At 42.0% G+C, this 11,908-nt stretch overlaps 2 protein-coding genes across 2 annotated transcripts; one reads left to right on the forward strand and one right to left on the reverse strand.

Moving 5' to 3' along the window:
- Window positions 1-550: 550 nt before the first annotated feature.
- On the reverse strand, window positions 551-1,722 carry LOC121760341 (EID1-like F-box protein 3). Its single transcript, XM_042156025.1, has one exon. The coding sequence runs from the start codon at window positions 1,698-1,700 to the stop codon at window positions 849-851; it is 852 nt and encodes a 283-aa protein (XP_042011959.1). The 5' UTR covers window positions 1,701-1,722; the 3' UTR covers window positions 551-848.
- Window positions 1,723-10,773: 9,051 nt separating this feature from the next.
- Window positions 10,774-11,412, forward strand: LOC121760412. Its single transcript, XM_042156088.1, has one exon. It carries the CDS (start codon window positions 10,774-10,776, stop codon window positions 11,410-11,412), a length of 639 nt encoding a protein of 212 aa, XP_042012022.1.
- The last annotated feature ends 496 nt before the right edge of the window (window positions 11,413-11,908 follow it).

Below are 11,908 nucleotides of genomic sequence, written 5' to 3' on the forward strand. Positions count from 1 at the left end.
ACACCTAGCCATCTGAATTCATGATATGTTAATCAATTGTAATCGACCAAAAGTGCAAGATTGGTCTTCTAGTAGGACGTGGTGTGACATCTATTATTATATCCACAAATGATGACTATTCTATATTGTACATTGAGCATCTCTGAACAGTTAAAAGTGTACACGAGTATACTATCTAATTACTATCAAACCAAAACATGGAATATATTGTAATTAACTAATTCTTGGATCTACATTGCCAGAAATCTCCATTTGGAGAATCAGTACTTCATAGAAATTGCTATTTCTTTTGTTTCATATGAGTATTGTATAATTTCGTAATTAAAAAAAATGCAAGAATGTAATATTTGTAAATAAATATATTAATTTTATTTCTCTATTACTGTATAATACACTACATAAAAGGAAGTATTATCCAGCAATTCCCTTTAATTGGGAAGAAAATTATCGCAGCCTTTCATTTCGGGAAAGTGCCACTTATATATTCTGTAGTTTTTTTAATTCAATATTTCAAGAAAATCTATACATCAGTGCAAAATATACACGAGCATTTTAAATCGTAAACCGAGAAAATAATAAACTACGGTGAACGAAGCTACAAAATTTGTGACAACAGAAAAATAAAAAAACTCCCCCCCTCCAAAATGAACTCTAAATCTAACTAATGGGAATTAGAAAAATTCCAACTCATAACTTTTACTAATACAAACTGCATCTGATCTGACATCAACCAACCATTTACTACACTGATTCCAATGCACATTAATCAAACTAATCCAATTGCTAAAATCGCGATTCCGACTTAATCCACATTCTACTAATCCCAATTAAATATCTAATTGCGTCAATTAGTTACCGTTGTTAGCGTAATTACGGTTGTGGCCATCATCGTCTTCCTCGCCGCGGCAGAAACTGCCCTCTTCTTCTTCCTCCTCCTCATCGCCGCCGCCGCCGCCGTCGTCGGAGGACAAGTGCACCAGCCAGCACACGCCGTGGAGGTGCCCGTTCAGACACACGAAATACTCCACGGTGCCATCGCCGGATCCGAGCTTCCTGGCGGCGGATTTCTTTGGGATCATCCTCGCCGCCGTCATGCTCCACACCCTAGCCGCACAGTAAGGGCACCGCATCCGTTCTTCGAATCCGATCCGCTTCCTAATTAGGCATTCCCGCGTCCTCGACTTGAAAAATGCCCTAAATACCCCTCGGTAAACCCCGACGTCGTCGTGCCTCCCCTCCTCCTCCGCCGCCGCGTGCTCGCACGGATCGCTCACGTACAGAACGTCTCCCCTGCAGCTCTTCGCTAAAAAGCTCATCCCCGACGTCTTCGAGAATCGCGATTCCTCGGCGAAGTGCCCCGGCGAGGGGCGACTCAGCCGGAAATGCCGAGTCGACTCGCATCCGCCGCAGAAGAAGAGGAGCTTCGCCAGCGCCGGCCATCCCCCGATGATCCGGCTGTTCGTCGCCCCCTCCGTCAGCGTCGCGATCATCCGCGGCGCGCGGTAGATGCAGAGCTCGCGCAACAGGAGTCGCTTCGCCAGCGCGCGGAGCTTCCAGCTCACCGCCGCGACTCGGCAGAGCGTGCGGATGTCCCACTTCATGTACTCGAACACCAGAAAGAGAACTCGCTCGTTGACCAGGCCCGAGTTGGCCGACTCACTGAGTCTCGGCACCTGACTCGCGCTCCCCCACTCCCCCATTCCTCTCTATCCGCCAACAACAAATTTCCGCGGCGCTTTTTATAACGGGGTGGGACACGTGGAGGGCGAGACCAAACCAACTACGGAAGAGCTAGCACGTGGTGTGTTCCCACTGGACAGAAATACACGCGGTTGAATATGATTGGGGGGAGTACGGGGAGGTGCGGCACATGGGAAAAGTCCACCTTGTGGGAGGGGAGCAAGTGCCACGTAGCGAGTTTGGTTTGGATATATCCTTTTCGTGGCTCGAAAATATCTTGAAAAGGTATACGTGGCGGATTAGGGGGCTAAATATCTGGGTTTTATGTATAATTCTAGATGTAGCTAATGAGGGGTGTACGCGTGGGAGTAGTTGTTGTACACCACGTAACAAATTATTTTGTCTATTTGCTGACTCGTTTTTGGGATCTGGATTTAAATAAATTCTTCCATGTGTTGTCGGGATTTCATACAGATACATTTTTCATTTAGATAATGATTATGCCAGCTTGTACTACTAATACAGGTGTTAGCGACACAGAGCAAGATATTTATTTAATTATAAGTGGTTCTGATTTGGTAGAATAGTGTATAATTGTTAGTTAGCGTCTCTGTCAAGTATATGCATTTTTACAAAGAATTACAATGGTTCGTTGAAGCAATTTCATGTCGGATTGTGCTAAATAAGTTTAGAAAGAGTGGTTATTTGAAGAATTTTTTTTGTCTATCAACAAATTAGAGATGAGTTATGTTAAATCTTTGACACTAGGGGAAATTATATGGCAATATTTATGGTTAAAAAACACCATAAATATTTCCTCAAGTTAATTAATAAGAAACGCAATTCTCGACATGCCTTGACCATGCCCATCACATCTGGTAAAAGTTACTCCCTCCCGTTCTCTCATAGTTGAGTCATTTTTCTATTTCGGACAATTTCTTCATAGTTGAATCATTTTATATATAATAACTTTTTTCTCTTTCTTACTTTACTCTCTCTTACTTTATTCTTTATATTTTATTCACTTTTTTACTTTATTCTTTCTACCTTTTTATCTTTCTTATTTTTATGTTTTTATCTATTTATTTAACACACTTAATATTTCATTCTTAAATTCAGTGTCGAAAGTGTCGAAAAATTTCGCCTCATAAACGGAGAGAATAGAACCGACATCATAAAATAATAATTATTAATCGTTGTCGAAAACATATTATATAATCACAATTTGGAAAAGAAAGCATAAAAATGCGTGCCTGAGTGTTTAATGATTTACTTTTCACATGGACAACGTGGGATGTGGACAACGTGGTCCATGTTTGGTTTGCACATGAACAGAATCTCTAACATCCAATATTAAAATTTAAAAAAAAATTAGTTAGGTCAATTTAGTTTTGGGTAGCCAATACCTTTTTGTAATGCACCAAAAGCAAAATGTACAATTCGACGTTGTTGACACCTGTTTCACGAGAGGTAGCAAAACAAGAATCCTGATATATACAAGAGATACGGCATCCGCAGTTCGCCCGATGCATCGGGCGGGCTATCGTCCGCCACTGTAGCTATGCGGACGATGCCTGATGCATCGTCCGTGCCCTATACATCGTTTGCGGACGATGGCGTCGGAACACGCATCGTCTGCCCCACTGCGGGTCACGCGGACGATACCGCAGACAATGCAACCCGTTTTCCTTTTTTTCGAAATTTTTATCTATTTAAACCCCCATTTCTCTTCTATTTCCCACACCAATAGTTCTCTCCCATCTCTCACTTTTCCCACACACCAATATTTCACTCCCAATCTTTCTCACTGAAAAAAATGAGACCTAACGACGACTGGAGTACCTCAGAAGGCATTACTCGGGCCTTATACGATTGCGTTCATGAGGCTGCGGCGGAATGCTTGGCTGAAATGGAGCGCGAAGCGGTGGAGTAGGCCCAGGCGGTGCAGATCCCACGTCCGATTCGACGTCGGACGTTTGTCCGCCGCGAGCACGACGTAGCTCACCAACGTCTGTTCGCAGACTATTTTGACGAGCAACCACGGTGAGGCCCGACGGTTTTTCACCGCCGTTTTAGAATGCGGCGAGATCTTTTTCTCAGCATTGTCAAAACGTTGGAGGCACGTGATGAATACTTCCAGTATTGGGAAGATGGCATCGGCAGACCCGAACTTACGCCGTTGCAGAAGTGCACGGTTGTGCTCCGGCAGTTGGCCTACGGCACCACGACGGACATGTTCGACGAGTACCTTCACGTCAGGGAGACAACTGGCCGAGCCTGAAGAATTTTTGTAGGGGAGTTGTGGAGGCTTATAGCAACACCTATTTGCGAAAGCCGACTGCTGAGGATTGTCAGGCCCTGATGAAGATGCACGAGACGGCGCACGACTTTCCTGGAATGTCAGGGAGCATCGATTGTATGCACTGGGAGTGGAAGAATTGCCCGACGGCGTGGAGAGGCCAATTTACCAGTGGATACAAGGGTAGCCACTCGACGATGATCCTCAAAGCCGTCGCTGACCATCGGCTCTGGATCTGGTATGTTTACTTCGATGTAGCAGGGTCGAACAACGACATCAACGTCCTCAACTCATCCAACCTATTCACCGCGCAATGCAATGGCAATGGCCCGACCATCGACTTCACTGCCAACGGACACCAATATCATATGAGGTACTACTTGGCCGATGGCATATACCCGAGGTGGCCTGTGTTTTTGAAGACGATCAGCTGCCCAATAGGTGAGAAGAGAGTTTTATTCGCACAAAAGCAGGAGGCTGCGCGGAAGGATGTGGAGCGGGCATTTGGTGTGCTCCAAGCACGGTGGGCAATAGTGAAGGGTCCGGCGCGGTTCTGGTACAAGGACGTCATCGCCGATGTCATGTATGCGTGCATCATCTTGCATAATATGATAGTCGAACACGAAGGTGGAAGAGTCACCGATTGGGGCGATGATGAAGGTGGATCTAGCTCCAACACGGCAGCCCCACCCCACGTTCGAGGATTACCGATGGGCTTCAATGAGGTTCTATCTAGACAGGTCTCAATGCGCAACCAACAAGACCATGCTCAGCTCATGAACGACATGATAGAAGAAGTTTGGGACCGTAACCGCCGTTGAGAATTTGTAGTTTTTTTTATGCCGTAATGTAATGTTTGAATTTTAATAAAACGAAGTTTTTTTTCCAATTTTTGTAGTGTTTTAAATATTCAAATAAATAAAATGCTTAGGGCGGACTATAGGGCGACCTATAGGGCATCCTACTGCAGGTGGAAGGGTAGGAGGATGAAATGCTGATGTGGCGGAGTATATGGCGCCCTATAGGGCGGACTATAGGACGCCCCATTGTGGATGCCCTTAGGTAGTACTTATCGTCTTCCTCCAAGAATAGATGGAGCATATTAATACTCCCTCCGTCCCATTGAAGATGACCCACTATCTTTTTTTGTTTGTCCCAATCAAGATGGCTTATTACTAAATTTAGAAACACCTTTTATCTATACTATATTTTCTCTCTCTTAATTTACTATCTCCACATAACACACAAAATAAAGCTGCATAAAATCTCATGCCACCCAAGGAAGGAGTCATCTTCCTTGGGATGGAAGGAGTATAAGAAAGAATTTTTTAAAAGAAGAAATGTGACAATTTTGTATGAGACGAATATAAAAGGATAACATGACAAAGAGGTAGTATCATTTCTTAGTTTATTTATGCACAAGAATTTTGGTTACATATTTTGCAAGCTTAGGCCATCTCCAAGGGTACACTAAAACTTAAAATGAGATTAGTAATTAGCTCCAATAGTACTCTAAAATCAATCTCATTTTTTATTTTTGGGAAAAAAATACTTCATCCCTCCCAGTAAGAATATGTATACTTTCCTTTTAGTTCGTCCCACAACAATATAAATTTTCTAATTTTGAAAATTCTTTTTTCTCTAATGAGGTGGAACTCATTCTCCACTAACAATACTTTAATGACTTTTTCTCTCTACCTTTCTCTTATTTTATCAATTTTACATTAAAACTCGTGCCGAACCCAAAGTGTATATTCTTTGGGGACGGAGGGAGTAGCTTTATTTAGGTTTACACTAAACCCAAATCCAAAAGTTTTTCAAATTTTGTGAGTAAAAAAGCATAATATAGAGAATATTCTTTTAAGTTGAGTTTAGTGTAAATGGTTAGAGTAAAATCATATTTGATGTGACATTTACATTAAAATGAGTTTGAGTTTTGTGTAAATAGTTGGGGATGCTATTAAACACTATACGAATACCGAACTCAAATCAGATTTACATGCTTGGATATTGCGCTTGCAAGTTTAGTAAGTATGGTACGAATTTGTTCAAAATCTGTGAGCGACAAGATTTGAAACTGAGCAGAAGTTCGGTAAGCCTGATATGTGTTCCAACAACTCAACCATACTTACCAAACCTATGCACGTAGTGCCAAGACATGGTTGTGCATATGTCTTTTTTAAGTTTCCTATGAATTCAGCCAATCCATACCATGCTTACAAAAATTGCTTGATATGAATCTAATTCAGTGTTATACCACAACTAGTGTCCCCGGTCATCCAAAGTATAAAGTGACTTTAGAATCTAATCTAGAATAGTTCAGATACGAGGGTACTCGTATCGGTTCCGACAGCGAGAGATTGCCGGCGAAGAGGTAGGTTCGTTCGCGGGGTCTTCCCGTCGAGCAGCCTAGATTTCTCGGCCAATTAGGGTTTGGCGAGATGAATTTACAGAGAAAGTAAATAACTAAAAGTAAAAGACGATAAAAAGGATAAATTGTATTTCTTCAATGCATGATTCAAAAGATAACAAAGGCTCCTATTTATAATACTCCCTAATAACCTAACTTAGATATGTTAAATCAATAATATATTTAATAATAGAGATATGAGAATATCTTGTAGATATACTCGTATCAACTCCCCCACGGTTGAAATTCACCTTGTCCTCAAGGTGAAAACCAAGAAGCAACAAAGAGCGTTGATGAAGAAGCCATGACGAATAGATCAACTGGAGAAATCCTTGGACAATTCTTAGATCGATTGTTCATAAGTCCCTCGGCTAAGACACCAAACTCTGAAATTCTGCCAAGAAAGTCCACAATAGGAGCCTCCACTTTTCCACTGGCAATCAAATTTTTTGAAGCTACTACATTCTGACTTTCTGAATCAGCCACCTCTTCAACAACATTAGTTATGGCAAAATGTACCATCACAACGAGGAAATTACCGTGGATTACAAAGGACTCATCAATGTCTTCTACCCAAAAAGTAACTGATTGAGTGTTTCAAAGATTAGTAGAGAGATCCTTGCTTATACCACTGATAAATGTGAAGAGACCCATCGAAACACCAAGAGCCCTTGGCTGATATATTTTTCCATTTGCACTCATGATGATTACAAAACCACTCCTAGCATTTTCATAGACATCTAGCCCAATTTGAATGCCCCCTAGTATCTCACGATGAGCTCGAAAACAAAGGTTCTGAATGCACATAGACATTGGAGACACTTATGAAGCTTTCAGAAATCCATCACTCTTATCATCGTCTAACAACTCTTCAACTCCAACTTGATCTCGGTTAGTCAATCGATCAATTGCAGTACTCGAACAAGATTTTACTGATTCATCACTATCATCGACAATTAACTCCATTGAATCATACCTAATATTGGGGTTGTACGACAGAGTCATCATGGTTGGTGGAGGCCGGTCATCCTCTAGCAAATCACCCTCATCTCCAATGATATCGGAGCTGCACGGAGGAGCTAGCGGGGGCAGATTCAAGGACGGAGTAGCAAATCACCCTCATCTCCAATGATATCGGGAATCAACAACGTCCCAATATTCCTAGGGGTAATCCATGGACATATCGAACCAGAAAGATGATGCACAGAGCTGGGGTGACGGTGCGTCGGTTCGCGGAGGAATCATCCTAGCATCAGCGTCGAGCGCTAAATCACAAAATAAATTGAAAGACGTCTCATCACCAGCATCTGAATTCACTTCATCATTAATAATTTTATCATCAAATTTGTGAAATTCCTCGGTTATTATCCTCTTGCCGAAAGGAAAACTAGAGCAGTTGTCACGCTCATGAATCACACATATGGAAATCTCATGCAAAGTATTAATCTCTCCACACGATGAAAATCCGTCACCATCTTTATCCAAATCTATGACATGTTCTTCAATTGTATTCTTGACGGATCCCAGTGCAGTGGAGTTGAGTTTCGGAAAGTAGTTGTCTAGTTTGAAAGCACATTCCAACGATTGGAAGTAGAAACGGTCAGGATTAGGAGCCGAGGTTACCCTTTTCATCGAGCTCGGGGCAGCAGCAGGCAACGACTGTGGTGGCAGGACGGCAGTTAGGGGCTGCTAATAGTAAGGCGTTGGTTGAACATAGCCCGACGACTGTGGTGGGTTAGGGGACAAGCCCATCAACTGATTCATTGGTGAAGATGCATTGATTCATAGTTTAAATCCAATTGACTTTTGTTTATCTTGCTCTTGCAATTGTTTTAATTATTCTTGTGCTTTTTCCTATCAATTGCTTGATCACCAATTGGGAGTGTTATGGTTTCTTAGAGTAATCGGGAGATGAAATATTTAATCTTGAAAGAGGAATAATTCACACCTTAATTCAATAGAACTCGAGAGAGTTGAGATTTTGAGTGAGATCATTAATATAATCAAACTGTTAGGAGTTAGGTCTAAGAGTTAGAAGAGGATTTCAATTATTACACATAATCTACGGATTTCTCACATCGGGAGGGGGTTTAATCTACAATCGTGATTGATTCAACAATTCTGGAGACTTTAAATGGTAAATCTATTTCAATTGGGTTAGACTATGAGTTGCGCATCGGATCCCGGATTTCTGCATATTTCTCCATCATCTTATACAACTTGCTTAATTGCTTTCTTGTTTAAGTGTTTTAATTTAATATCTGAATTTATATGCTCTTAGTAGTTGTTAGTTTCAAAACCTAAAATTTCCTGATTGTCTGGATAGTAGTTGAAATTTGTTCGTGGTACTTAGGTTTACACTTAATTGTCTCTGTGGGATACGATATACTCTTGCTTGCTAAATGCTACAATAACCCCGTACACTTGCGGGTATTAATTGGGTAAAATAAAGTTGAGTCAAGTTTTTGGCGCCGTTGTCGGGGACAATATTGTGTTATATAGCTTGATATCGTGATAATAATCAAGATTACTACTTCAGATTTTACTTCTTTATTTTTCTTTTAATTTTTCGAGTTTCACATTTGTGTTTCGTGTTCAGGTGTATGCACACACGTTCTAAAGGCTTGCCTCTAGAACCTTTGGACTCTGAGATCGAAGCATCGAACCGGAAGAGGAACGCATATAGGAGGCTCACGCAGAAAATTCACACTTCTTCGCCTACCAGCGCAGGAGCATCTTCAGATCAGAGGGATCTTTCACCCATCCGATCACCAGTTCAGGATCATATTCAGTTTGATCTCGTTTCTCATAGTCTGATGGAGAACGAAGAAGGTAACAACGACCCACCACCCCCTCCTCCCACTAATGCTGAGCTTCTACGACAGCTGGAAGAGTTGCGCCAACAGGTCAATCATGGACCACCCGTGCCTGTGCAAAATCAGTATGTATACCAAGGAGTGGCAAACCCAACATGTCCATAACAACATCGTGGCCAACACTTTTGAGCTGAAAAGAGGATTGATCCAGATGACGGAGAACATTGCTTTTAGGGGCAAATCCACAGATGACCCTAACAAGCATATCACCAAGTTCATTCAGATCTGCAACACAACGAAGTTGAATGGAGTGACAGATGAACAGATTCAGTCCTTTTAGGGGCAAATGACTGATTGGAGAGTTTGAAGCCGGGTTCTATTAGAACATGGGATGCTATGGTGGAAAAGTTTTTGGAAAAGTTCTATCCCTCGAGTGAGGCTATTAAGAGGCAACATGAGATCATTGCCTTTCAGATGAACCCTGCAGAGAATATTAGAGAAGCATGGGGGAGGTTCAAAGCCTTGATGAAGCGGTGTCCCAACCATGGGTTAACCCCAACAGTGCAAGTCAATACATTCTTCAAAGGGTGCGTGCCTGAAGCACAACGGGAGTTGAATTTGAGCTCATGTGGAAATCTTCTCAAGAAAAGAGTGAATGAAGCTATGGAAGTGATTGAGGAGCTCACCTATAATGATGAAGGATGGAGCAATGAGAGGAGTAAGGTGCATAGGGTGGCTTCCACTACAGATCATGATCCAATAAGCACCTTATCCGACAAGTTGGATGCTCTTACAATTAAATTTGACTGCATGGCGATGGGGCAGCCCTCTCAAGGACCCCAAAGAGGTGTAGAAGATGTGAACTACATGCAACAAGGGGGCAACAACAGGTACTATAATAACCCCCGCCCCAACTATCAGGGTGGAGGTTATAATCAGTACGGGAACATGGGGCATCCCAACCTCTCTTATGGGAACCTCAATAATGCTCTGCAACCACCTCAGGGGTTCACAGTTACTGATGGAATGGTTAATGATCAAAAGAAGATGACCACAGAGGACATACTCAAGTCCTTCATGATTCAGACTAATAAGGTCATGGAACAGAACAACCAAAGGATGGAGAAAGTTGAATCAGACGTGCAAGGAATGGCCACTCATCTGAAGAATATTGACATACAGATCAGCCAGATTTCCCAAACTGTGAGTGCTAGTACTCAACCGGGAAAGTTTCCATCAAATACTATCATCAATCCCAAGGACTGCAAAGTTATACATCTGAGGAGTGGAACAAGCTATGAGGGACCTCCAATGCCATCCGAAAATGAGGATAGAGTAGCAGAAAAGAGAGCTGAAGAGAAGGAATTGGTCAAAGAAAATAAGACTGTGCAGATTTCTACTCCACCTAAGGAGAACACGGCTATACATTCACCTACAGCTCATACTCCAGCTGAAGTGAGGATCCCTTATCCTCAACGTGTTCAGAAGAAGAAGACAGATGCTCAGTGTTCTTAGACATCTTTGGGAAGGTTAACTTGAATATCCCATTGGTGGAGGCACTTCAAGAAATGCCTACATATGCAAAGTTCCTAAAAGATGTGCTCTCCAAGAAGAAGAGGTGGACTGACTATGAGACGGTGAACATATCTGAAAACTGTAGTGCCATAATTCAGAAAAAGCTACCGACCAAACTTAAAGATCCTGGCAGTTTCAACATCTCATGCGTCATTGGAAATGACAGACAGACAAAGGCACTTTGTGATCTGGGGGCGAGCATAAATTTGATGCCATTATCGTTTTTCAGAAAGATGAAGATCGGCACTCTCAAGCCGACAACAATCACACTGCAGATGACAGATAGAACCGTCACCTATCCTAAAGGAATTGTTGAGGACGTTCTTGTGATGGTACACGACTTCATATTTCCCGTCAATTTTGTAGTGTTGGATATGGAAGAAGACGTGAATGTACCGCTTATCCTGGGGCGTCCATTCCTTGCAATGGGAAAAGCATTGATAGATATAGCAAAAGGAGAGCTCACTCTTCATATGGGCAACAAACGCCACATCTTATCTATCTACAATGCTATGAAGAGTCGTGAGGAAGAGGAACTTGTTATGAAGAATGAGTGCAAAGTTGTGCATGTTGTAGAGGTTCAAAAGGCACAAGAAATTGAGTCCACATTTGGGGATTTTTCTTTGCTGTAGTGGATGTTTGGTTCATGTGGTGGATCAAGTTCTAAAGAAGAGACTGCATTAAATCCTAAAGTGAAGGAGAAGAAACAAAAGTTGAAAATTCACCCAAAGTGGAAACCAAATTTTTTGATGGAGCTCTGAAAAATACTTGGTGGAAGAAGAGATTGGCTAGATCATATGCTTCCAAGATTGACAGAAAGTCTAACACCACCAGTTATGGCGTGACATGATGCAGCTCATGGAGGACGTCGAGCCAACGACGATAACCAAAGGCACTGTGGGGGAGGTAACCCCTAGTAGGTAACTTTTATTTTTATCGTTTCAGTTTATTTTTGGTGTGTTTTGTGTTACTTGCACATCATGTAAGTCTCCCTTCTCTACCAACTTTTCAAACTTATTCTTTGCATAGCTTTGAATAAGTTTAGGGGGGAGGGGTGATATGGTGGATAGGGACACTAATGAGATACTTATCTTATTGCTTTATTTTTGCTTTAGATTGTTTAGTTGT

This window comes from Salvia splendens, chromosome 13 (assembly GCF_004379255.2).
Source record: "Salvia splendens isolate huo1 chromosome 13, SspV2, whole genome shotgun sequence".
Classification (NCBI taxonomy): domain Eukaryota; kingdom Viridiplantae; phylum Streptophyta; class Magnoliopsida; order Lamiales; family Lamiaceae; genus Salvia; species Salvia splendens.

What these genes read in the sequence shown, in the direction of transcription:
- LOC121760341 (XM_042156025.1), bottom strand. Translation starts at nt 1,700, where the DNA reads ATGGGGGAGTGGGGGAGCGCGAGTCAGGTGCCGAGACTCAGTGAGTCG.
- LOC121760412 (XM_042156088.1), top strand. Translation starts at nt 10,774, where the DNA reads ATGCCTACATATGCAAAGTTCCTAAAAGATGTGCTCTCCAAGAAGAAG.